Source organism: Galeopterus variegatus, unplaced genomic scaffold (assembly GCF_000696425.1).
Source record: "Galeopterus variegatus unplaced genomic scaffold, G_variegatus-3.0.2 Scaffold923, whole genome shotgun sequence".
In the NCBI taxonomy this organism is placed as follows: domain Eukaryota; kingdom Metazoa; phylum Chordata; class Mammalia; order Dermoptera; family Cynocephalidae; genus Galeopterus; species Galeopterus variegatus.
In genome coordinates this window covers 252,017-279,592 of record NW_007727034.1, presented here as the reverse complement: position 1 = coordinate 279,592, position 27,576 = coordinate 252,017, and the positions used below count along the sequence as shown (strand labels likewise).

At 38.3% G+C, this 27,576-nt stretch overlaps 2 protein-coding genes across 3 annotated transcripts in view; one reads left to right on the top strand and one right to left on the bottom strand.

The window, feature by feature from the left end:
* Positions 1–23,186, top strand: part of NUP88 (nucleoporin 88kDa) — a 32,829-nt gene extending 9,643 nt beyond the window's left edge. Inside the window, exons 5-17 of one of the 2 annotated variants that reach the window (XM_008573445.1) lie at positions 1,652–1,828; positions 5,609–5,795; positions 6,262–6,409; positions 9,858–9,956; positions 16,017–16,107; positions 18,766–18,867; positions 20,737–20,895; positions 21,184–21,309; positions 21,417–21,482; positions 21,624–21,704; positions 22,010–22,136; positions 22,295–22,413; positions 22,933–23,186. In XM_008573445.1, coding sequence (XP_008571667.1) covers positions 1,652–1,828; positions 5,609–5,795; positions 6,262–6,409; positions 9,858–9,956; positions 16,017–16,107; positions 18,766–18,867; positions 20,737–20,895; positions 21,184–21,309; positions 21,417–21,482; positions 21,624–21,704; positions 22,010–22,136; positions 22,295–22,413; positions 22,933–22,996 — 1,546 coding nt within the window. In that variant the 3' untranslated portion in view covers positions 22,997–23,186. Of the gene's footprint in view, positions 1–1,651; positions 1,829–5,608; positions 5,796–6,261; positions 6,410–9,857; positions 9,957–16,016; positions 16,108–18,765; positions 18,868–20,736; positions 20,896–21,183; positions 21,310–21,416; positions 21,483–21,623; positions 21,705–21,965; positions 22,137–22,294; positions 22,414–22,932 lie in introns of those variants that run through there. The other variant, XM_008573446.1, reaches the window with a different exon arrangement.
* A 239-nt stretch (positions 23,187–23,425) lies between these two features.
* The window catches only part of RABEP1 (rabaptin, RAB GTPase binding effector protein 1), an 82,672-nt gene continuing 78,521 nt past the window's right edge, over positions 23,426–27,576 (bottom strand). Inside the window, exons 16-17 of the mRNA XM_008573447.1 lie at positions 26,968–27,084; positions 23,426–26,178 (exon numbers count right to left, since the gene is read on the bottom strand). Of these exons, the coding sequence (XP_008571669.1) occupies positions 26,077–26,178; positions 26,968–27,084 (219 nt within the window). The 3' untranslated portion in view covers positions 23,426–26,076. The remainder of the gene's footprint in view (positions 26,179–26,967; positions 27,085–27,576) is intronic.

Sequence of the window (27,576 nt, the reverse complement as noted above, 5' to 3'; positions counted from 1 at the left end):
GGCCCGTACAGGGATCCAAACCCTTGCTTTGACCTTGGTGTTATTCTCTGCCACTTGCCACCTGTGGCTTCTGGGCAGGTTTTTCTTTCTTTGCTTTTCTTTTTTTTGGGGGGGGTGGGGTGGAGCTGGCCCGTACAGGGATCCAAACCCTTGCTTTGACCTTGGTGTTACTAGCACCATGCTCTAACCAACTGAGCTATCTGGCCAGCCCTGGGCAGGTTTTTCAATTGCACTAAGTCTCATTTTTATTACTGTATATTCCATGAATATGAAAAATAATATTGCCCGTTTCTTAGGATTATTATACAGAATAAATGAGATCATGCATTAAAAAGTGCTTAGCATGGTGCTTAGCACAGAGTAATTTCTCATTAACTGGTATCTACTATCATTATTCGATATAGTACTATATTTAAGCTCCAGTTACATTTCATTGCTTAGGAGTCATTTAAGTCTCATTAAATTAACTTCTATGTCAATTTGTTCCCATTCATTATCTTGGTTTTTTATTTCCTAATACCATGTGCCTTTCTATGTGATAAAGAAACTAAGATATGGTACTTAAAATACTTACAATGATGTTGATGCTTTCAACTACATGAAATTGTGATTTTATTTTAAACATATTCATTAACCTTGTTTTGAACTGGAATCTTTTTGGATAACAAATTTTACTAAATTTAAAATGTTTTAAATAGTTTGTCTTTCCTGATTATATAGGTAATGTATACTTATTGTAGAAAATTGGGAAAACTAGAGAAAAGTATTAAGAAGGAAATGAAAAAAAATTTTTTTATCTCCTATAACCTATCTTCAATACAGCAGCCAAAGTGATAACTTGCAGTTTAATCAGATCATTCTACTTCTCTGCTCTCCATACCCCATTGATTTCCCAGAGTATTTCCCATGGCCTACGGGTCTGCCGTCTAGCTCTCAGGGCTCCAGCCACCTTCGCCTCTTTGCCATTCCTCAGACCACATCAAGCACCTTCCACCTTAGAATCTTTGCATATGTTCTTCCCTCAACCTCAATTGCTCCTTCCCCAGATAACCACAGACTTGCTGCCTTATTTCCTTCAGATCTTTGCTCAAATGTCACCTTATCAGAATCCTTCCTGTACCACCTAGTCTAAAGTGACACCTTGATCATACCCTCTTGCTCCACTTTATTTTCCTTCATAACATCATTTTCTGAATTTATGTTATATGTCTGTTTCTTCTCTGTTTGTTGTATACCTCTGAGAATAATTCACTGATGTATTTATTCTCAGAACCTAGAACAGTACCTGGCACAAAGTAGGTGCTTAGTAAATATTTGTGGAACTAATTAATCCTGCTGCTCAGAGATAACTATTGAAGTTTTTGTGTGTTTTATTCCTGTTTCTTTTTTGTGTTTATGCATGTTTATATTTGTATGTTTTTGCTGTTTGTATATCTGTGTATTTAAACTATTTAAAATTAAAGTAGCACCAAATAATTTCATGGCCTGCTTTCTTCACTTACTTTTATGACAGTTTTCCAGTGTTAACATTCTTCATAATTATAATTTTGTCTTTTCGTTTCATTGAATACAAATTTCATATATATTCACCTCCTGTTACTGGACATTTTGTTTTTGTTTTCAACAAGTTGGTTTTTAAATCTCTTTCCAGAAGGGCATATACTGCATCTTTAGGAGAGACAGCAGTTGCATTTGACTTTGGGCCATTGGCAGCAGTTCCAAAAAATATATTTGGACAAAAAGGTGAAGATGAAGTAGTGGCATACCCACTGTACATCTTATATGAGAATGGCGAGACTTTCCTTACATATGTTAGTCTGTTACACAGGTAAGTTGAGGTGGTAACCCACCTGAAATGAAAACTCAGCTTGTGCTCCAGTGTAGATTATCATGGTTGGACTTTGGATCTATGTTTTTGAGTTTGTGGAAGTGTTGCAGTCTTTAGATACCTGATTTGAATATTTTGGAGAAAAAGTTAGTACAGATCATTTGACCTTTCATTTCATCATATTATTTGAGTAAGTTCTATAGAATTCTTCCATAATCACTTAAGATAGGACTGGATTTGTGTTCAGAAAGTCTAGTTAGAAAAAAAAATAAATTTAAAGAAAATTTTAAAAAAATAAAGTCTAGTTAACAAAAAGAGCACTTATTTCTCTTATATGAATGAGGCACCAGGAGGATGATTAGACATGGTCATTTGGTGTCTTGTATCCCAATTGTGGGGAAAAAGACAGATATACACATGAGTAGATAATTACCTATCCCCTATTGTTGGTACACATCCAGTAAGAATCCAGAGGAAGGAGGAATCATTCTGCCTGGAGAAGTTAAGGAAATTTTCATAGAGAAGGATGGAGGTCTTGTGGGACTTAGAGATCTCATCTCATGTAGGATTAAATGAAGCATCAAGGAAGGGTAAGACCATTTCAGTCACAAGGGCAGCATAGAGTGTGAAAATAAGCAAATGCATGTGTCATTCAAGGTTCAGTGATAAAGACATTTTGGACTAAAGCAGAGGAGTCATGTAGGGAGCATTAAATGGTAATGCTAGAAGCGTTTTCTCAGAGGAGAAAGTTTTGGTGGAATTAAACACCTAGTCGAGGAATATGGGATCTATTTTGCAGGAATAGAATAGTAGGAAACTAGTGATGGTTTCTGAGCAGGAGAAGAATAAAACAGTTGATTAGGAAAGGGATTGAAGCAGGGAGACTTTTTGAAGAAGCTGTTGCAAAATTGAGCTATAGTCTACAAGAGTTTGAACTAGGGTGGTCGAATGCAAAGGGAGAAATGAAACATAGTAAATACTACAGAAGACAAATCAAGAAGACTTAGTTACTATTTGGATAAGCGAGTGAGCCATTAACAGAAACACTGAGGTCAGGAAAGGCAGCTAATTTGGGGGGAAGATTTATTTTTACAAATGGTCAATGTGAGACAGTATTGGACCGATAAGTGGAAATATTCCATGGACAGTTGGAAATGAGAGACGATAAAGAAAAAAAATAGAGACATGAGAATCATTTGTCATGGTGAGTCAATACAGGATAAGAATTTCAGGAAAGTTTATAACTACAGAGGCATAAGGCCAAGAGCTGAACATTAGAGTTTATTCACTTATAAATCAACTCAAGAGATACTTATTCAGAGCCCACTGTGTGGCGGAGATGGAAATATGTACAAGATGGAAGGCAAGGTCCCTGCTGTGTGGTTACTTGTCTACCAAAATGGCTAAACTAATAACTATTACTATACTGCAATGTGATGTGCTCAGGGCATCTCAGAGCACTGTGGGAGTCTGATAGACTAAATGCTTAGGCCTGCCAATCTTTTTTTTTTTTTTTTTTCCTTTTTGTCTTTTTTTTTGACCGGCAATGGGATCGCAACCCTCGGTGTTGCGCCCGCACTACGCTCAGCCAGTGAGCCGGAACCGGTCTCCACATGGGATCTGAACCCTCAGCGGGAGTGCCGCTGCACTCCCAAGCAGCTGCGCCCGCACCACGCTCAGCCAGTGAGCCGGAACCGGTCTCCACATGGGATCTGAACCCTCAGCAGGAGTGCCGCTGCACTCCCAAGCAGCGCACTCTCCAGTGCGCCACCGGGCCGGCCCTTAGGCCTGCCAATCTTAAAAGACTTTGATGAAATGTTAATATAAAAGCTTAGACTTGAAAGATTCACTAGACAGAATTAGAAGCAAAGGTGGTTCCAGGAGAGAGAAGAGAGTATGCAAAATGATAAAGATTAGAAAGATGAAAGATCTTGACAGTGCAGAGTGGTGAGGATTAACTATAGAGTGCACTCTCCTTGGCAGAAATGTTCTCTGCCTTTCACACGCGATTCCTCTAGGGAGGACTTTGTGGTAACATGACCCTCCCTTACATTTTGTCCCCTTCCTGCTTAGCTCTCATTTATCCACACCATGATCCACCTAGTAACCTTAGTCCAAAACTCAAAGGTCATCTGCATCCTCTTACATCTAATCAGTACCAAATTTCTACTGATTTTATTAAGAAAATCTCTCGAATATGTATACTTTTCTCTGTATTCCTTTGTCCCCATTTCAGATGCTCATCATCTTTTGCCAGATCATTCTTCCCTTAGATAGTTTTCCTGAATCCCATTTTGGACCTTCCATGTCATCCTCCTCACTGCTACCAGATTAATCTTTGTAAAGTGAAGCTCCATCATCCTTGATTTAAACCTAGTGATACACTATCACTGAGCGGTTGTCACTCATTCAGACTCTTGAGTATTTTGACATGGCATACAAGGCTATCTGCTTCATAAACCAGTCCTGGATATCTGTCTAGCTATTCTGCTGCCTTAGACCTTGTTCTTTGCTTCTTATCATACTAAGTTTCCTTCTTGTTCCTAGTCTTTAATGTTTCCAGGACTTTACATAAGCTGTTCCCCAGCTTGGAATGTTCAAACCACTACCACCCGCTTTCCAGAAATCATTCTTTCCCCATTTATCTTATTTTTGATATCTTTCTTACCCACCTCACTTTCTTTATACTTTTCTGTTATTCCTTTGTACCCTATAAATCCTTCTGTTGTTACACTTACCACATGGTATATTCTGCTTCCCCAACTAAACCATCAGTTCACCGGGGGTATCATCTAGCACCCAATAAATGTGTTTGTCTAATCAAATCAAATGGGTCCAAAGCCCTGAAAAGAAGCTACATTTCAGAATAAAAGATTTGGGGGCCGGCCTGTGGCTCACTTGGGAGAGTGCGGTGCTGATAGCACCAGGGCCACGGGTTCGGATCCCATATAGGGATGGCCGGTTCGCTCACTGGGTGGGTGTGGTGCTGACAACACCAAGTCAAGGGTTAAGATCCCCTTACTGGTCATCTTTAAAAAAAATAAAAATAAAAATAAAAGATTTGGGAGCCATCAGGTTATAGGTGTTAGGTGGTTAAAACTAGGCATAGTTCCATATGCTCTCATGAGGACTTACACAGAACCCTGGAGGACACCAATATTTAAGAGACAGAAATTAGATAGGTGTAATCAGAGGTAGAAAGAGAGAACTATGGGAATGAATTGCTAAAGGTTTTGAGGTTGTCAAGCAGCAATAATTGTTAACTAGTGATAAAAGCAGCTAAAGGTCAAGTCAAATGCCTTATGGATTTAGCAACTAGAATCTCATGGGTTACCTTTGCCAGAGGATCTTCATTGGACTGGGTGGAAGCATAAACCATAGTAAATTTAGGGTAAGATTTTTCAATCTCTGCCCTGTTGACATTTTGGTCTGAGTAATTCTTTTTTGTGAGGAGCTGTCCTGTGGGAGAATGTTTAGCAGCATCTCTGGCCTTTACCCACTAGATGCCAGTAGACCCTCCCCTTTCCCACCCCCATTTGTGACAACCCAAAATGTCTTCAGACATTGCCAGTGTCCCCTCAAGGGCAATTATCTCTGGTTGAGAACCACCGGAGTGGAAGAATGTGAATGGGAAAGCAAAAAAGGATACATTGGGAATGTACTACATTTATAATAACGGTATGGTAGCTGGAGGAAGACAAAATCAGAGAATAGTTGGAAGGGATGGGCATGGTTATCTTCTGCCAACATTTTCCAAGTATGTTTTCATTGTTTCTTTAGCCCTGGGAATATCGGAAAGCTGTTGGGTCCATTGCCCATGCATCCTGCGGCTGAAGATAACTATGGTTATGATGCTTGTGCTATACTCTGCTTATCCTGTGTCCCCAACATCTTAGTGATTGCCACCGAATCAGGAGTGCTATATCACTGTGTTGTGCTAGAGGGAGAAGAAGAAGATGACCAAACGGTAAGTGCAGGCTAGTGTATATGTATTTTACATCTTCAGCACCTAATATAGTTCCTGACCTGCCTGATAAGAATGCTTAATATATGAAGAACTTTAGCTTATATCTGGCACTTCTGATATTATGGAAATTAAACACTTAAAAATAATTGAAAGGGCTGGACAGCTCACTGGTAGAGCATGGTGCTGATAACACCAAGGTCAAGGGTTCAGATCTCTGTGCCAGCCAGCCAGCCAGCCAGCCACCAAAAAAAAAAAAAAAAAAGGAATTGAGGCACACTTAAAAATCTAAATGGAAAGAAGAGAGACTTTATTTTTTTCTTTTTTAAGAACAACAATGCATTGCTAGGATAGGGGAATAAAGGAGAATTTGAAATTACTATTTGACCCAGCTTTTTCCTTCTGTTTTTACATGTATATATGTTCAAATAAACATGCAAGATCAAAATTATAACACTTTTTTTTATAGTCAGAAAAGTCCTGGGATTCTAGGGCCGACCTCATTCCTTCTCTGTATGTGTTTGAATGTGTTGAGTTGGAGCTTGCCCTGAAACTGGCATCTGGAGAGGATGATCCATTTGATTCTGACTTTTCTTGTCCAATCAAACTTCACAGAGGTAAGGTATTCACTAAATTTAGTTATTTTATGCCATTGTATTTATACTAAGACTACCACAGACTGTGCCTGTGTAATTGATTTGTTCTATGGCTCTAGCCTTTAAAAAGTTGACTGGATTCCTACGGCCTTTTAGTCACTATAGTACACTTTCTGTCCAAGACAGACTGAGCAAATTTCCCAGGTTTTAAGATAGTGATCTTCAGTCTGGATCCACTCGTTTATAATAGTGAATTTTTCCTGGTCCTATCAGAAGTAGATTGACTTCAAAAATAACTTTTAAAATCAAATTATAATATATTGATGTTAAGGTATCCTTTACAAATATCTATCTTTCTTCACTTCGGAACACATTATCTTGTTATACTCAGACTCAATTTGAATTGTTTCCCTTTTTTTTTCTTTGTTTTTAACTTGCCTGGGTTGATATCAGATCCTTTTGTTTGTTTTTTTTTTTTTTGTCTTTTGTCTTTTTTCCGTGTCCGGCAACGGATCGCAACCCTCAGTGTTGCCCCCGTACCGGACCGGGGACCGGCAACGGGATCGCAAGCCTCGGTGTTGCTCCCGCCCCTCGCTCAGCCAGTGAGCGGGAGCCGGTCTTTATGTGAGATCCGAACCCTCGGACGGGAGCGCCGCCACGCTTCCCAAGCGGCGCACTATCCAGTGCGCCACCGGGCCGGCCCGATATCAGATCCTTTTGGCAACTTATCTCTGCTCATTTATGGAGATCTCACATGGACTACTGAGACAATCAAGGAATGTATTGTTCAGACACAGAGTGACTGAGTGGAAAGAGTTTGTAACTAGGAGTCTGGAACATTCTAGGTTTTAGTTTCATCTCTACTATTAATAGGCTTTATAGTCTTGGGCTGTTTACTCAACCTCTCTGGTCTTCAGTTTCCTCATCTGAAAACAACAGTTATGTTAGATGATCTCTGAGGTCCCTTCTTAAATAAAAATCTTGTAATCTATTTGCCTCTCCACTCTTTTTTAGATCCTCCTCTAGGATCTTGTCTTTCTCCCTGTGAAGAATGAGGAACAAAAGCTTACTCATTCTGCAACAATTTGGTGTACCTTTCATAGTTTTCCTCTGTCCGGTACAGAGAGAAAGATTTCAGTCTTGTAGCAGTTTGACCTAATCTGTTTACAGCCCTCATTAGCCAGTTTGCCTAGGTTTGGTAATAATGGCTTCAACTCTGTAATAAAATATGGCCAAAACATTTAAGAGGGCAGTATTCCTTATATAATAAGCCAGCAAAGAGAGCTCATTGGGCACGTCTAATTAAAGTGTTTTGAGAGATATAGTCTAAATAAGAACTTCATAAATGAGAAAACTGAAAACTGGTGAGGTAAAGTGACTTAAACTAACTGGTTTCCCTATAAAGATACATATATTTTCAGGAAATCTTAAGTGTAGGCATTTTTTTCTTGATTCTTTCAATGAGAGTAACATTTTTATATGTGAAACTAAGAAATTTTTGACTTGTTCGTATTTGTGCCTAAAGCATATTACAATTACTGAAAGACACCCAGATTTCTTAGTAACAAAAGTGAAATGGCTACCATATAACATGTAGGGGTGGTGTTCATCAAATGTCCTATTTCGGTAACTAACTTCTGGTTCTTTTTCAAAACGGATTTCTGTTACTTCCCAATATTAAGATTTTTCTGTTGAAATTAGCACAAGCAAATTTTGAAAAGTCATTTTAAATAATGGTAGACATAATGCAATGGTTTGAGCCTTAAGTATGAGCTAATGAAATGAAAGTTTTCAATATTTTATTGTTCAAACAGAGGGATGATTCCCATACACCAGAGATTTTTAAACTTTTTATAGCAGAATGCTATTTTCAAAGGTGTTTTGCAAAAAAAATAAAGTGTTTTGCAGAACCTCAATATGTAAAATACATAAAAATAGTATGACATCAATTTTATAACATTAATATAAAGTCAACAGTAAGAAAATGAGGCTGTTAGATAAAAGAAAATTTTAATTTAGCAGCTTGTAGATTATTGTTGCCATCTTTATCAGCCCAACTTACGATGGCTTGACTCACAATTTTTCAACTTTATGATGGTGTGAAAGCAATACACATTTAGTAGAAACCATATTTCAAATTTTGAATTTTAATCTTTTCTTGGGCTGGCGATATGCAGTACTATCTTGTGATGCTGGGCAGCGGCAGCAAGCTGTAGCTCCCTGTCAGCCACGGGATCATGAGGGTAAACAACGCATACTCCACAGTGTACTGTGTTGCCAGCGTTTTTTGAATATTGTGTTTTGTGTTTTCATATCCCATCATGTCTAGAAAATGCCCATTTTTGACATGATATTTTCAATTTATGATAGTTTTATTGGGACTTATCCCAAACATAAGTCGAGGAGCACCTGTACACATTATTTCTGTATTTTATTTTAGTTTAATATTTTAAAAATCCTAAGTCACAAAGATAAAAATAGTAATAGGTATTCAAAAGCTCATCTTTTATACTTCCTACTCATTTTTCTACAAAATCTAAAACTGTTCAATGAAGTTTATTAATTAAAAAAAGAATTTGGTAAAATTGAGGAGGAAAAGCTCAACTTTTAGTATCAGGATCATCTCAATGATACTAGGGCCCAAAGAAAGTAGAGAATTTTTTGTTCAAAACCAATTAATTAAAATTATGTAACAATTGCACACATTTCTTGGTATAAATATAAATGATTGTCAAACAAAAAGAGCATCCAACATTGAAAATAAAATTTAAAACCATCTGTAAGTCATCATTATGAAAACATGTAAAACTTCACTACTCATTTCGTACCTGACATACATGACAGAACTATTGGCCAAGCAGTTGTGCTAAAGTCCTTTTAGGGTCTGTGTTGTAGGAGTGCATTCGCTTCAACAATTTCTTGTAAGTAGATGTATGCAAGCATAGGTTTTCTACAGACCTACCATTCTTAATCACCATTTTATTTATTTATTTATTTATTTTTATTTATTTATTTTTTTAAAAGATGACCGGTAAGGGGATCTTGACCTTTGACTTGGTGTTGTCAGTACCATGCTCACCCAGTGAGCTAACCGGCCATCCCTGTATGGGATCTGAACCCGTGGCCTTGGTGTTATCAGCACCACACTCTCCCGAGTGAGCCACGGGCCGGCCCCACCATTTTATTTTGAAGAACTTAACACCAAGGTACCAATACCGGCCAGCTGCCAATAAATACATACATACCTACATACATAAATAAATAAATATAAATAAATGTAAGTAAGTAAAAGTAAATAAACACACACACACACACACACACTCTTACTTAAAAAGTTTTCAAATCCCTGACATAGTGTTACAGTATGAAAGTCCATCACTTCCATCAACAAATATGTTTGTAGGATACAGAGATAAATTCTTTCAATTTTCTAATGGTTGCTTTTATATCATTAATGATTTCATTTTAGATCCCAAGTGTCCTTCAAGATATCACTGTACTCATGAAGCTGGTGTACATAGTGTTGGGCTAACTTGGATTCATAAACTTCACAAATTTCTTGGATCAGGTGAGTTTACTAACTTTCTGTACTCTTCAGTAGTTTCAGAGGTTCCTTGAAAAAGTAGTTTAGAATAGAAAAATAACAGAGAAAATCAGTGCAACCAAAGTTGGTTCTTTGAAACAAAGATCAACAAAGCTGACAGACCTTTAGCTAGACTGCCCAAGAAATAAAAGAGAGAAGACTTAGATTACTACAGTCAGAAATGAAAGAAGAGCTGTCACTACTACCTTAAAGAAATAAAGAAGATTTTAAGGGAATACTGTGAACAACTGTATGCCAATTAGATAATGTAGATGAAACGGACAAATTCCAAGAAAGAAAGGAACTACCAAAACTGACTCAAGAAGAATTAAAAAATTTGAATAGACCCATAAGAGATTGATTAATAATCAAAAAACTGCCCAAAAAGAAAAGCCCAGGACCAGACAGCTTCACATTTAAAGAATTAATACCAATTTTTCAAAGCTTTTCCAAAATATAGATGAGGAAGGAACACCTCCCAACTCATTCTGTGAGGTCAGTATTACCCTGATACCAAAACAGGACAAAGATATTCCAAGATCAGAAAACATAAATATGAATGATGACATAAAAAAATCCTCAACAGAATACTAGCAAACTGAATCCAGCAACATATAAAAAGGATTATATACCGTAAGTGGAATTTATCCCAAGAATACAAGGTTAGTTTAGCATTCAAAAATCAATTAATATTGATAAATTAAAATAAAAAATAATAAATATAAAAAAATAAAATACATTATATGAAATACAAAAAAAAATCAATATATTGCACCATATCAATAGAATAAAGGATAGAAACCATATGATTATCTCAGTAGACAGAAAAAGCATTTAAGAAACTCCATTCAGATCCCCTTACTGGTCAGCCACACAAAACAAACAAAAAAAACTCCCCAACAGCCCTGTACGTTAAGAAACACTTGACAGGGCTGGCCAGACAGCCACCAAAAAAAAGAGAAAAAACAAACATGACAAATTAGGAATAGAAGGAAACTTCTTCAAACTGATAAAGGGCATCTATGAAAAACCTATACTTAACCATGCTTACTGGTGAAATACCTAATGCTTTCTGTATTGGCTTTCTACTGCTGCTGTTGTTAACTTAGTGGCTTAAAACCTCACACGTTAGTTCTATAGGTTAGATGTCCTGTGTAGGTCTAACTGGGCTCAAATTGGCAGAGCAGTTTTCCTTTCCAGAGGCTCTGGGGGAGAATCCATTTCCTACCCTTTTCTAGTTTCTACCACAATTCTTGGCTAGCATCCCCCTTCCTCCATCTTCATAGTCAACAACAGTGGAATGGGTTGGATCCTTCTTACATTGTATTACTCTGACCTTTCTGCTTCCCTCTTTCACTTTTAAAGAAACCTGTGATAACATTGGGTCCACCCAGATAATCCAGGATAACATCCCTACTTTAAAGTCATCTGATAAAAAAGTTAATTCCATCTGCAATCTTTATTCCCCTGTCATGTAATCTAACATTTTCACAGGTTCTGGAGATTGGGACGTGGACATCTCTGAAGAGTCCATTATTCTGCCTATTACAGTCTACCGCTTGACCTCCAAAGATTCACATTTGATCCAAAAGCAAAATACATTCATCTCTGGGGCCGGCCTGTGGCTCACTCAGTAGAGTGCGGTGCTGATAACACCAAGGCCACGGGTTCGGATCCCATATAGGGATGGCCGGTTCGCTCACTGGCTGAGCGTGGTGCTGACAACACCAAGTCGAGGGTTAAGATCCCCTTACCGGTCATCTTTAAAAAAAAAAAAAAAAAAATACATTCATCTCATCCCAACATTCTCAAAAGTCTCAAACAATTATAACATCAACACAAAGTTCAAAATCTCATAAATCTAATGAGCTCAAAGTCCTAAATCTTATCATCTTAATCAAGTATGTGTGAGACTCTGAGTATATTTTGCCACTCTGAGGCAAAATTTGTCTCTATCTACAGACCTGTGAAGCTAGAAAACAAGTTATCTGCTCCCAGAATGCAGTGGTGGGACAAGCATAGGATACCAGTTACACACATTCCAGTTCAAAAGGGGAAAAGATGGAAGGGAAAAAGGAGTCACAGATCCAGGCAATTTCAAAATCCAAATTCCAGTAGATTTCATTGGACTGGGCATAATCCTCAGGGCATACAGCTCTGCCCCTTGAGGGATCCTTCATTTTTTAGGAAAGGTAGCATTTTGTTTTTGTAGTTAAGTTATTTTATCAGCCTCTTTCCTACCTACAAAATTTTAGGGGTGGAATAGCCTTCTCTGATCTTCTTTCTGATGCTTTCAGTCCAAACCACCCACTACTGTTGTAAAAATCTCAGGAACCTTTAGGGTCTCTGTGTCTATCATAGAGATTCACTCTAGTAGACAAGAAGTTCATCCACAGATCTTTCCTAGATAATCCCATTTCTATTTTTGGCTTCTGCTGAGATGGCTGAATGATCTAAGTTACACTTTTTTTTTTTTTTTTTTTTTTGGCACCTGGTTGGTATGGTACAAGAATCAAACCCTGGACCATAGTGTTATCAGCACCGTCCTCTAACCAACAAACAGGCCAGCCCTTACTTCAAAGAGACCTTGATGTGACTGAATATTCTGACCTCTTGATCCTTCTGAGATAGTAGCAAAAAGTAGTGCAGCTACACCCATGGCTTTTTCTCTAGAGCATGCTTTTCTGACAGTGAATCTTTTAATTTTAGCATCTTTTGCCATCAGATAGGTTGAGAATTTCCCAAATCATCAAGTCCATGTTCCTTTTCAACAGTTCTTCCCTTAATTATATCTTTCCTCACATTTTACTGTAATCAGCAAGAAGAAACCAGGCTATATCTTCAATGCTTTGCTTGGAAATCTCCTCAGCTGAGTTTCCAATTTAATTGTTTACATATTCTGCTCTCCACACTCTCCCCGTAAGATTAGGAACAAAACAAGAATATCTTCTCTTGGCACTTCTATTCAACATTGTAATGGAGGTTCTAGACAGAGAAGTTAGCCAAGAAAATGAAGTAGAAGACATCCAGATTGGAAAGGTAGAAATAAAACTCTCTCTGTTCTCAGATGACCTGATCTTATATGTAGAAAATCCTAGAGAATCCTCTAAAAAACTATTTAGACTCAAACAAGTTCAGGATACATGAACGATTTACAAATAACAGTTCTATTTCTATACACTAGCAATGAACAATACAAAAAAATTAAAACATTTCTATTTATGCTAGCATCAAAGCAAATAAAATAAGAATGAATTTAGCAAAAGATGTGCAAAACGTATTTTTTTTTTTTTTTTAAAGATGACCGGTAAGGGAATCTTAACCCTTGACTTGGTGTTGTCAGCACCACGCTCAGCCAGTGAGCGAACCAGCCATCCCTATATGGGATCCGAACCCGGGGCCTTGGTGTTATCAGCACCGCACTCTCCCGAGTGAGCCACGGGCCGGCCCCAAAACGTATTTTTAATACTACAAACATTATTGAAAGAAAAGAAAACCTAAATAAATGAAAAAATCCCATGTTCCTAGACCAGAAAACTTAATGTTGTTAAACGTTAGTAATACTCCCCAAATTAATCTAAAGATTCACTGCAATCCCTATCAAAATTCCAGCTGGCTTCTTTGCAGAAATTGACAAGCTGATTCTAAAATATGTATGGAAATGCAAGTGACCTAGACTAGCCAAAACAGTCGTGAAAAACAAGCACAAAGTTGGAAGATCTACGATTCCTGATTTCAAAACTTGCTGTAAAGTTATAGTAATCAAGACAGTGTGATATTGGCATAAGAATATAGATATGGGTCAATGGAAAAGAACTGACAGTCCAGAAATAGCCCCTACATTTACAGTTAATTGGTTTCAACAAGGGTGCCAAAACAATTCAATGCAGGAAAGAATAGTCTTTTCAACAAATGGTGCTGGGACAATTGGATATCCACATACAAAAGAATGAAGTTGGACCCTATATTAGTCCATTTTTGTTGCTTATAACAAAATACATGGAACTGGGTAATTTATAAAGAAAATAAAAGTTATTGCTTACAGTTTCTGAGGCTGGAAAGTCCAAAGTCCATCTGGTGGTGGCAGTAGTGACCCCGTGGTCTCACATTGCAAGATGATGGAAGCAGAGAGAGAGAAAGATAGACTCTCCTCTTCTTTTAAAGCCCTCAGAACCACGCCACTGACCACATTAATCCATTCACTACTACATGGCCCTACAATCCAATCACCTCTTCAAGGCTCCACCTTTCAATTACCATAGTAGGATTTCCCACCCTCTTAACAGTCACAGTGGGGAGCAAGTTTCTAATACCTAAAACCTGGGAGATAATTCAAGCTTCAGGGAGTTTTGGGGGACATATTTCAATCCACTACAGACCCCTACTTCACAATATACACAAAAATGAACTCAAAATGGATCAAAGACTTAAATGGAAGAAATAAGACTTATAGAACTCATAGAAGAAAACATAGGTATAAATCTTTGTGACCTTGGATTAGGCAATGGTTTCTTAGATATGACATCAAAAGCACAATAGGCAGAAGAAAGAATAGATAAATTGCACATCACAAAATTTAGAAACTTGACATTGTCACAAAAGTGAAAACACAACCCACAGAATGGGAGAAAATATTTGCAAATTATATGTCTGATGATGGACTTATATCTAGAACATATAAAAGAACTCTTAGCACTCAATAAAAAGATAAATTTTAATTTTGCCAATTTTAAAAATGGACAAAGGATTTGCATAGAGATTGTTCCATCGATGATATACAAATAGCACATGAAAAGATGCTCAACATCATTAGTCATTATGGAAATGAAATACCAAAAAACCACAGTAAGATATCACTTTAGACACATCATTAGTCATTATGGAAATGAAATACCAAAAAACCACAGTAAGATATCACTTTAGACACATCATTAGTCATTATGGAAATGAAATACCAAAAAACCACAGTAAGATATCACTTTAGACACATCATTAGTCATTATGGAAATGAAATACCAAAAAACCACAGTAAGATATCACTTTAGACACACAGGGATGGCTAAAATGAAAAGATGGACAATAACAAGTGTTGATGAGGATATGGAAAATAGGGACCCTCACACTCTGCTTATGAGGATGTAACAGTGCAACCACTTTGGAAGACAGTCTGGCAGTTCCTCAAATGATTAAACATAGAGTTACTATATACCCAGCAGTTCCACTTCTGGGTATATGTATCCAGGAGAAATGAAAACTTATGTCCACACGAATACTTGTACAAGAATATTCATAGCAACATTATTCATGATAGCCCAAAAGCCAAATAGCTAAGTGTCCATCAACTGATGAAAGAATAAGTGAAATGTGTATCCACGCAATTGAATATTATTCAGTAATAAAAAGGAATGAAGTACTAATACATGCTGCAACATGGATGATCCTTGAAAATATTATGCTAAGTGAAAGAAGCCGGTCAGAAACAACTACATATTGTATGAATCCATTTATAGAATATGTCCAGAATAGGCAAATCCAGACATAGAATATAGATTAGTGGTTGCCTAGGTCTGGGAAGGTTGGTACAAACTGAAGAGTAACTGCTAATGGAAATGGGTTTCTGTTTGGGAAATGAAAATATTCTAAATTTTGGTAATGGTTGTACAATTCTTTTAATATACTAAAAACCCATTGAATTGTACTTTTTTTTTTACCATTCCTTGTCAGTTCTGAATTGTACACTTTGAGTGGATGAGTTGTATGGTATTGAGAACTATGTTTTTAAAAGGCTGTTATAAAAATATAAAATCAGTGTTGGTAAGGAAAACACTGGAAGAAAATGATTTCTGGGATTGTTCTCAGTGAAACATTTCTGCATTTAGAAACTCGACGAAGGAATATCCTACTTTCCTTCTTGGGGCAGAAATCCAGACCCCTGGGGAAAGGATATTTTTATGTCAGAAAGGCATAGTTCTTGAGAAGCAATGGTTTGAGACTTTGGAAACTTATCTAAGCATGAGTTAATTTATATAATGTGCTCCTTTGTAGATGAAGAAGATAAGGATAGTTTACAAGAACTTGCTACAGAACAGAAATGCTTTGTAGAACACATCCTTTGTACAAAGCCATTGCCATGCAGGTAAGGACCTTCTCTCCCTTGAATACACAGATAACAATTGTTACTTCGGTTATTCTGATACATATATATGTTATACTCACATACACATGATTCATTGCTGAATCATTTGAAAGTAAGTTGCAAACATGATACTTCACCCCTAAGAGTGTTCTGTTCATCAGATGTTCATCACAAGCTTTCTCCTGCTTCACTATTGTTTCCTCTGTCTGGAAGATATTTCCCCAGCCCCAACCCCAGCTTGCTATGTTCTCTTGGCTCTTATTCTTCTTGCCGATCTTACTGTCACTTCTTCAGAGAGGACTCCCTTGATTCCCCAATCTAACTTAGGGTTCTCCTATTCTCTCCCTTTTTCTTTGTAGCACATATCACAATTTATATTTGAATTTGCTTAATGTCTATCACCACATCTAGAATATACGTGTTTCATGAGGACAGAGACTTTGTCTGTTTCTTAGTAAATACTGTCTGCCTCGTGTCTGTATACTCAGTGTCTAGTAGATACTCAGTAATATTTGATGAATAGAATAAAGGGAGGTATCTAGAGTAACTCCCAGGTTTCTACTTGTGATAACTGAGTTGATGTGATACTTGTCAGAAAAATGGGGACATAGGAGAAAGAACAAAATTGGCAGGGGCACCTGGAGTTTTGTATTCCTACAGGACCAAATGGAAGAGCCAAGTAGGCAGTTGGCTACGTAGGCCTGGGGTTTGGATGCTCAGGGCTGGGATGACAGGGATGTGGGGACAGTCAGCTTGGAACATAATGCTGGTGAAAGTTACCCAGGAAAAGGCCTAGAAAGGGTAGAGAGACCTGAGAAGAGAGTCAGGAGCAACACTTATAAGCAGTGAGTGAAGGCAGAGGAGCTCAGCACGGAAGGAAATTTGAGAAAAGGGCTGCCAGAGAGACTGAAGGAGACCTGGAGGGAAGGATAGCAAAGATGCCAAGAAGAGTGTTTCCAAGAGAAGGCAGTGGGCAACAGCATCAAATAAGCACAGCAGTGCAGTGAGAGCAGTAAAATGTCTAGATTTGGCAATACAGAGGACCACAGGGAAAACACTTGTGGGGTTTGGGGAAGATAGCAAACTATACCAGGTTGAAAAGTGAAGAGAAAAAATGTATAATAAAATCCCATTTATATCAATTGCAAAAACAGGTAAAATTAAAGTCTTGCATAGGAATGAATACATAGATAGGGAAACTATAAAGCAAGTCAAGGACATGATACCGTGAAAGTCAGAATAGTGATTACTTCTATGGGGAGTGAAAGGCTGTGGTCAAGGAGGGTCACATGGGGAGTCTTAGGTTGTTTCAGTGTTCTAATTCTTGACCTGGATCCTGGATAGTGTACATACACACTCTGTATGTGGACTTCACATTGATACTATAAAGTTTTAGAACCTCGCAGATTTCCTCTCCCCCTTCTCTTCCCCACTTTCAAAAAAAGGTGAATGGGAGATATGGAAGGGGAACTAGTATTGTTGACTACTGTTTAAAGACTGCTGGTTCTAAAGGGAAGGAAAGGAGAATAGGTTAAGGGGAGCTGGACATGTAATGGGGAGTGTTTTACATGGAGGAGACATGAGTTTGTTTATAAGCTATGGGGAATTAGTAGGGAGATTTTGAAACTACACAGTTGATGGCACAATATTCAGAGGCTGTGAAAGGAGATGGCTTTGATATTCAGGGGCAGAAATGTGCTATGGGGGCGGGATGGGTATGGGGCCTATAGGGGAGCATATTGGCAGGGAGGACAGTTCCCATCTGCAGGCCACAGTTTCCAGTGTCTTCAGTGAAGTAGGAAAGAAGATTGAGAGGGAGATGCATGCTATGCACAATAAATGAAGTCCTATGACATACAACGTCCCTTGGTATAGCAGGGTATTGATTGCAGGATACCTCCCCTCTCTCCACGTGTACCAAAATCTGCAGCAACTCAAGCCCCGCAGTCTGCTGTGTGGAATCTGCATATATAAAAAGTCAGCCCTCCATATACTTGGGTTCTGCATTCCGTGAATACTGTATTTTCGGTCCACAGTTTATTAAGAAAAATCTGTGTGCAAGTGGATCCACGCACTTCAAACCTGTGTTCAAGGATCAACTGCAGATATTAGGCTTCATTGAATCTTTAACATGAGATAGACTCTAAAGTTCTTTTCATTCACCAGTTTGAGCATTTAATTTGTGTTGGGAAGTGGACTAGGCACAAAGTTGTCTGGGGCTTATGTGACTTGCGGATAAAGACACAAAGAATGAACTTCAGTGTAACATGTGGCTGCTGAGATTACAGTGAGCACTCGGAGGCTATAGGTTATTGACTGACTTGGCAAAATGGCCTCTAAACTGTTAAGTGACAGCTTGTTCACGGTGATCAGAGCTACAAATTTCCAGGTCACCACTTTGGGGATTACTGCACCGCTATAGGTTATTGACTGACTTGGCAAAATGGCCTCTAAACTGTTAAGTGACAGCTTGTTCATGGTGATCAGAGCTACAAATTTCCAGGTCACCACTTTGGGGATTACTGCACTGATAGATAGCATATCCCAGGCAACTGTCAGCCCAGGCCTGAGAAGGCCAGGGACCTTAGTCATGTCTTTGCTCTTGGCTCCATTGTATTTGCTACTTAGTAACTTAATTGTGACTGTGTGTTTTTCCAGGCAGCCAGCTCCGATTCAAGGATTCTGGATCGTCCCTGACATTCTGGGGCCCACGATGATCTGTATCACCAGTACCTATGAATGCCTCATAAGGCCTTTATTGTACGTCCCATTTTGTATTCTCCACACAGCTCTCATGAGTTCTGCAAAATCAAAGCTGGGAAAATGCACTCAGTAACTGTTTTGAACTTGTATGTATATAGTTTAAGATTTAGCTTCTGAGTTGAGGCTTAGAAGGGTAGATATTTCTGTTGTTCCCATCATCTCTTAGGTTTCTAAATTTTATAGTCATGATTTCTGGCATCTTCTATAACTAGCTGAGAATCAGGACATTTTCTTTAAAGTATGGGAACAAAATACTAAAATTAAATACCGAACTCTGTTATAAATATGAATTAATGATTCTCAAGCTCTACATGTCAGGTTTGGAAGTAAGTCATTTACCTGCATTGCCTCCCGGAATCATCAAAGCAGCCCTGTAAGGAAAGCACTGTAATCCTCATTTTACAGAAGAGGAAACAGGGCTCGAGAGATTAAATGGTGAAGTCACAGGTAATAAGTGGAGCTGGGCTGCAGATGAAGGTCTGACTGACTCAAAAGTCCATACTCACACTCTTTTCTCTGCCAGCCTCAGAGGGACATCATAGAATATGTAAACCCTGAAGAAAGGTGGTAAAAAGCTGAATTTATAATCCTCATTCCCCGTGAACTCAGATATTAAGCTATAATCACCATTTTCCTTTTCCAACAGCTCTGGAAGGTAAGGTCATTGAGTTTCAAAAATGCAGGAATAACAAAAGTCGCTGGAGTATCAGACACTGTACCCCCCAGTCTCTTGGTGTCAGTTCATAGCATGTGCTTCTAGAAACTGACATAATTTCAAAATACTGGCATTAATTTACTGTCCTTAGAGGATCTTCTATGCTCCTTGAAGATTGACAAGTTACACTATTTGGAAGGGAAAATAATTCAAAATCAATTTTGTGTTATTCATACTAAAATACATTAAAAACTCTAGCAAGGTTAAATGAAAATTGTAAAATCACTTTGGAGAAAAAGTTATCTACTTCGCCAGTTACCTCATATTTTTAAAAAACCCATACTACCTTTAAGGGCTGGCCAGTGGCTTACTTGGAAGAGCATGGTGCTGATAACACCAAGGTCAAGAGTTCAGACCCCCTACTGGCCGGCTGCAAAAAACAAAATCAAAGAAAATCCATCCTTCCTTTAGTAAAATAAAACCTAGTGACACTAGGTTACTTCTCAATAAAAACATGAATCCCAAAGGGGAAAAAAAAACTTAGCATTAATTATCTGGATACCTTCAAATCCTGTTTCTGCCAGCTCCCTGAAGTACAGATTGTCTACAAAGTAATGTTATCATTTAACAAACTTCTAAATTTGAATTGTTGCCTTCAAAGTAAGTCACTTACTGTGCTGCCAAAGTTAGCCATGTTATTCAAGCTCTTTCTGAAATTGCCTTTGTGAATATCTGCAATTGATAGGATGTAATTTTTAGAAATCAAGTTATATAGAACCAAATAGGGTATATATTATGTGAGTAGTTATCTGGCTTTAATATTGGTTCTGACCAAATCTAAACTATACATAATAAATGAGTGATTTATTTATGTTTGTGGATCTGGCTTATAAAAGTAGTTCTCAATTCTTTTGCAGAAAGAGTCCATGGTAGATTATATTTTTGTGCTGCCTTGATCTTTTAAAAGGAATTTGAAGTGGCAGAGTCCAAAATGCTTTGACAAATGGCAGCATTGGTAGAATAAGGGAATAGCGTCCCAAGGTGACCTTTTCAAGGCAGAAAATGTGCATTTTTGTACTTCTACAAAAATAACATCTTATAGTTTCTTATGTTCTCAAAGTTCTGAATAACTGTGGTTTATGCTTTCATATAATACTTAGAGTAAGTAACTCCATGGTAGACTTCGATTGATTTATCTGCTTATTTTGCAGAAGTACAGTCCATGCAGCGTCTCCTCCCCTGCTCTGCACCCGAGAAGATGTTGAAGTGGCGGAGTCTCCCCTCCGGATTCTGGCTGAAACCCCAGATTCCTTTGAAAAGCATATTAGAAGCATTTTGCAACGTAGTGTTGCCAATCCAACATTCTTGAAGTACAGGATCTTGTGTATACATAGGTTTTAAGAATGGGTTCTCTTCTCTGTCTTCATAATTATGTTCATCCTTTCTGTACTCAGCTGTTTCATATACTTTTTACTATGGTGGAGCTGGAGAAAACATAGGGCATATTCAATCAGCTAGTCAATAGAGGGAGAAGAGGCGCCTGAGAATGATAAACAGGAAGTGTTAAAAAGAAGGGAGGGGAAAGGCAGCTATGACTTATGTCTATTTTCAGTTGTTACTCAGCTAAGGAAAATAATGGTAGAAACTTTGTTTTTAAGATCATCTGAAAAGGATATGGTCCCTCCTCCTGAAGAATGTCTTCAGCTCATCAGCAGAGCCACCCAGGTGTTCAGAGAACAGTACATTCTTAAACAGGACCTGGCAAAGGAGGAGATTCAGCGGAGGTATGATGTTGTGTGTTCACAAACCACTAGTCCCTGACTGGTAGCTGATGCTGTATAATAGCCTAGACCTGGCTTCTGATTAAACTTTATTCTTTTTCTTCTTGAAGGGTCAAATTATTATGTGACCAAAAAAAGAAACAACTAGAAGATCTCAATTATTGTCGAGAGGAGAGGTGAGTGTCAAAACTAAGGAAAAGAAAACAATAATAGGTCAGTAAGACTGGAACTGTATCTCACCCGAAGATGCTGAGACACATCAGCTGGCTTCAACATCGAGGTGGACCCTAAGAGTCTGTTGTTTCTTATGTCATTAGGAAAAGCCTACGGGAAATGGCTGAGCGCTTAGCTGACAAATATGAGGAAGCCAAGGAAAAACAAGAAGACATCATGAACAGGTCTGTGAGCTGTGTAACACTGAGTTCCCTACTCAAGTACTAACATGGTTATTAACTACTAAGGTACTAACAGTCTTATTAAGAAAATGAGCCTTAGCAAGTGCTCACATATCTACAGAATTGAATTGATGCCCCTACCCTTTGCTAAAGTACATGTTAGGGAGACATTATGCTGTCCCCTAACCCATCCTATGGGGCCCTCTTTCACAGACACCAGATTCATGAATTATGAGCTTTATTTGTAATTGTGTTTCTCCTTAGTTAGCAGAGATCTTAAGCTGAGTGTTTGCTTACCTTTTCTGAAGGATGAAAAAAGTACTTCACAGTTTTCACTCTCAGCTCCCAGTTCTCTCTGATAGTGAGAGAGACATGAAGAAAGAATTACAGCTGATACCTGATCAACTTCGACATTTGGGAAATGCCATCAAACAGGTAGGAACAGGATGCAAGGTGGCTAAATTTGGTATTTTTTTAAAGCACTTGTTTTACATAAAATAATTTAATAAAATGTAAAAGAGAACTAAAAGGGACACCATGAAAATGTGTGGCAAACCATAGCCTAAATATCTATGTTCTGTTCGAAACTTAAGGTTACTATGAAAAAAGACTATCAACAGCGAAAGATGGAAAAGGTGCTGAGTCTTCAAAAACCCACCATTACTCTCAGTGCCTACCAGCGAAAGTGCATTCAGTCCATCCTAAAGGAGGAGTAAGTAAATATTTCAGTCACCTATTATTGCAAGATAGTTTTTCTTTATAGTATGCCAAAATCAACCTCTTTGCCCAGATAAGAAACCTAGTTTTAGAATTTGCATGTCAAGTAATTACTGGAATGGGAGCCCCATGATAGATAGATAGGGACTTAAGAAATGAGTATGGTGGGAGGACTGAAAATGATGACTTTTCTATAATGTGATTTTGTTGTGTGGTCAAAGGTATTTCTCAATGAATATCTTCAAAAACATTTCCAGTTGGGTTTGGATTCTCATACCAGCCAGCTGCCAAAAAACAAAACCAAAAATATTTCCAGTAGTTGCTCCACTGTTTGTCACCTTACATGAATAGTGAACACTACTGTTATCCATCTGAAACCTTAAGCTGTTACTTTTAACAAAACATTTCTTAAATATTTTAACAATACTAGTTTAAATTCTTAAGACTCCATACTAATGGTTTGTTCATTCATTGTACTTCCAAAAGTGAGTGTAGTGACTTTCTGATTTTACAGGGGTGAACACATAAGGGAAATGGTGAAGCAAATCAATGATATCCGAAATCATGTAAACTTCTGACAGTACCAGGAACAGATTCACAACTGAAGTTAACACAGCTGAAGGCTTACACCCATACTGCAAAACAAACTGGGAGCATTATCTAATTTATAAAGAGGCATTTTGGATGAACTTTGGCGTGGTTATTCACCATTTTTAATATTTTATGTTTTATACTTATTGCATAAATGATTTTATTTAAAAATTGGAATGTGCTTTGTAACTCCAGTCTATAATTGTATTCAGCAAGGGCCCAGGATTTAAAAAAAAAAAAAAAAAATCTTGTGGCACAGACTTTCAGCTGTACACTGCCAGATTTCCAGGGCCCTATTGAGTTTTCTCCATATTTGAGCAAAAATGAGAGCTGTGTTTTAAAGTAACAGCACCAGAAATATGATTCTGAAGATGGACAGAACCCTAAGATTCAAAGGAAAAGACGACACAGTGTACTCAGCAGTAGCTTTTTTAATTTGAACACTTTCTCTTTACGGACACACCTTCAGTATAATTAACAAATGGTTACACCTGAAATCTCAGAGCAGCGCTCAAGATCCACAGTTGCAAAGACCACTGCTGGCTCACTTCTGTACAGGCAGTGTTACCTTTCAGAGCTGAGTATGCCCATGCTCTATGTTGATGAGTGCAAGTAGAGGTGCAAGTTTTGCATCTCAAAGGGAGAAAGAAAGAGCGTGATATGCAATGTGGTTTTGTCCTCAGTTGGCTTTCGGTCATCTTTTCATACCTGCCAATGTGAGTTCTGAAAGGTAATACCATACCTGCCTAGAAATGGCCGAGTGGCTGCCAGTTAAAAGCCACATGAGAAGGTATGTTACAGATGAGAGGTAAATCAGGTTAGACATGCGTGAGAACGTGTGTACAGACTAAACACAAGCACAGGAACACTCATGAAACCCAGCTGATTTTAATCAGTTCAATTTATGCAGAAAACCCAGTTTAAAGAATTGTTTCCTAGCTGGATAGTGTCACAGTAGTTTGTTTTATTATCAGAAATAGGTTTTTCTAGGACATTTTCCTCAATAAAGTGGATTCTAAGAGTTTGCATCTGCCACATAGAGACCACTAACAGTTCCCTAATCATGATGATTTTATTGCCCCAGTACCATCTTCTGTAGAAAAATAGCTGTAGGGTACCCAGTCTTAGCAGAACAGCTCACTGGGAGCTGCAGTGTAGTTCAGTAGGTTCAGAAAGATTATAAGTTACCCAGGCTGGCCAATTAACTCGGTTGCAGTGTGGTGTTACAACACCTGGGTCACAGGTTCGGATCCCCATATAGACCAGCCGCAAAAAAAATAGAAAATAAAATATTATGAGTTAGCCATCCTGACTTACAGCACTAATTTTAATAATCTGAAACAAATTAGCTTGGGGCCTATCCAAGAGACTAATCTTAACCTTATATAATTCAAATTGATTGCATTTTGTAAATAAAATTCCCTGTAACTCAATGAGGATATGTTTCCTTATCTAAACCAAGTAGCACTTTTTACACAAAGGAACTTTAAACCAATTTAAATTATGTTTCATGCATGGTAAGCCTACAGCACTATTTCCATAATTAGTATTTACTTTTAAATTCATAATTGTGAATGTACAACTATAACATTATAACCCAAGGGATGAGGTATGTAGTCCTGTGGAAGACAGAAGTAAAGATTTTTAGGGCAAGTCCATAAGGACTTCATTTATAACAAAGACAATTCACTTTAAACTGTAAGTTGGTGGTGGCTTTAAGGGAACCAGACAGTCTACTTAGTTAACTAATTGCCATAAGGTTCCTTCAGGTACCCTACTGTTAGGCAACACCAGTTAAACTATTTTACTTTTGAACCATCTGTACAATGAATTAAACAAACAGGGCAGTCTTCCACTGGCTATTCCTGGGACAGTACTGCAGCAGGTAAATAGTGAACACGAATCCATTCTTTGTGCTTCTGCAACACTTCACAAATCTATGGCAAAGACAACCTGTTTAATTGAGGTTTTCTCCAAACAGGAATGGAATCTAACCTCTTGTAAACCGACAAAGCAGATTTCCAAACATCAGTATACTAACTGGCTTTTCCCCAGCTTCACCGAAAGCAATGTCACTTTGTATTTTTCTTTAGACCCAGAATATAAGTATCTGTCAAACCCAGTCACCACCATTTTTGTATTTGACACATTTGAAACAAACGGTATTCAAGCCCATTGATTCAAGATGAAAATAAGCTGATTTATAAATGTATACTAGATGTTGTGAGACATAGCAAAACACTTGAAAAGAGTAGATAGACGGTGCCAATTCAACTTTACTCTGGTACCTATGGGCCCACGAAGATCATCCAGGTATCAGAAAAAGTGCTTCCAAACAGTTTCTTGTGCTTTTCCTTTAACGTTAACTTCCAATATATATATAAAACCCCAGCCAAGTTTTCAAATCCTCATAATTAATTCGGTTCGTGAATTGGTTTTGTTTGCCATAGTCTAATGGTTCTCAGGCAAGTTTCAGTAGCATTTAAGGTTCCCCAATGCAAGATAAAATGGTGAAAAGAAAATAAAATGCACCAAGCAAGGGAAATACAGTCAGTAGCCAATGGCCTGCTCTCAAACTTCATATTTTAATATAAAATATTCATACAGCATACTACACCTCTGTCTGCTAGCTGAACGCTGTGTTACTGATGAGCTCTAGACAACAGAAAAAGAAAATTATCTCTCCCAAGATCTATTAACAGAAAATGTAATTCCAAACACTATTGGGATGTTGCTGTAGGGTAGGAAAATGTGTTCCAAAAATCTATGTTGGAGAAAGCAGGCAAGGAAACAGCACTTTTTCTATCACCAGATCTGATCCCATGCCCATTGGAATCAAGTCCAGAGTCTCATTAGTGTTCCCATTTGAAAGGTCTTTATGCTGCAAATCACCCTGGCTGTTCGCTGTTCCTGTGCTGCAGTCTTCTCCCACTAGAAATAAGCATTTCTCCAGTCTTCCTTTTGTTGTGACTTCTGCTTCTTCAGTTAAGAGTTAAATAATAATTAATGTTGCTCTAAAGATGAGTTAAAAACCCAAAGTGCAGGCTAGAATCCTGCTGTCAGGGTGTCATGTCTCAGGGAGCTGGTTAATGTCTGTCAGTTTGGTATCATTCAGAATTGCCCGGATTCTCTCTAAGGAGTCTGCTTGCCGGATGCGCTCTAACTGCACCTGGAGAAACAAAGGCGAGATAAATGCAGGTGGCTCCTGCCTAGATTTTCTAACTTTACTTGGATTGGTTTAGCTGAGATGCAGCAGGTTAACTCACCAGAGTAGTGGCAGCAAGAACAATTAAATTCAAAAAACAATTCCCAAAAGCTGCTATGTAACATTGAGATTGTAAAGTGTAGGGGGATTACAGAGACAATTGAGACCTGACCCCTGAGAATCCAGAGTTCAGTTGGGAAAAAACAACCTTAGAGAGTGTTAGCACAATATACTAAATGTGACTCTAGGCATTCACAGTGTGCCAAGGGAGCATGGCAGAGGGAGGGGACGCTTTGGCCCAGCTCAGGGACTTAGAGAGGGTTCCATGGATAGGACAAACCTAGGTGAGGCCTTGAAAGAAAGGAGTCAGGAGGGATGAGACAAGGATGCTTACCAGAAGTAAGACCATGCTATGGGCAAGGAACCACAACTAGTTATGAAACACTGGAATATATAAGACAGAGATGAGCAAAATGCAGGGTAGGCATGGTTGGGAAGGGCATGACATGGTATGCTAAGGAATTTATACTTTACTCTTAAGGGGGCAAAACTGGCAAAGTATAGAGAAAAAGAGAAAGGAGGCAGAGTTTGAAGAACATGCCAGTTTCTCGTCTGAGTGACTAGGAGTACGGTTAGAGGTAGCCACAGTCTCTAAACCTCTAACTACTGTCAGTGGTCAAGTCAGGGATTGGCCAAGTTCTCTCCCCCAAAACTGCCTTAGTGCTCTGTGTAGTGGTTCCCCAAAAGCCTCACCTGAAGGGTCTGAGAAAGCTTTACAAAATCTCTCTGGACTTGTTCACTGACATCTAATTCTGTCTGTAATCTCTGAGCTTTGTTCTTCTCTTCAAACATTAGTTGTTCAACCGTAGCCTAAAAAATACAAGTTTTAAATGAGGATTAATACCAAAGAGCCAAAGGTCAGAATTACTTAGGAAATCTAGGAACTCATTACCTACTACTAGAGCAAAAAGGTGGGTATCTGTCATACTCCTACATCCTACTAATCTCTCCTTATCCGTGGGCCAGGGGTGCAAGTTGGCTAGACTACTTGCTCTAGGTCCTAAAATGAATTGGGTATGAAAGCAAGAATGAAAAATGGACTTAAGTGCTGCACCTGCCCCCTCCCCTGCAGCAGCTGGTGACAGTGATTAATCATCAAAATGTAGCTGCTAAGATCAGTAGCTGTCACAACAACAGGGTTAGAAACTTTGGGGATTTCCTCTAACACCTGCAACAGTCAAGCATCCTCCAGGAAAACTCTAAGTGAATATGCCCCTGCACGGGCAGCCTCAGCTATCTCCAATCTTCACAGAAAAGAACTTCAGCAGGATGGGGGGGGGGGGGGGGGGTTTTTTAAAAAAA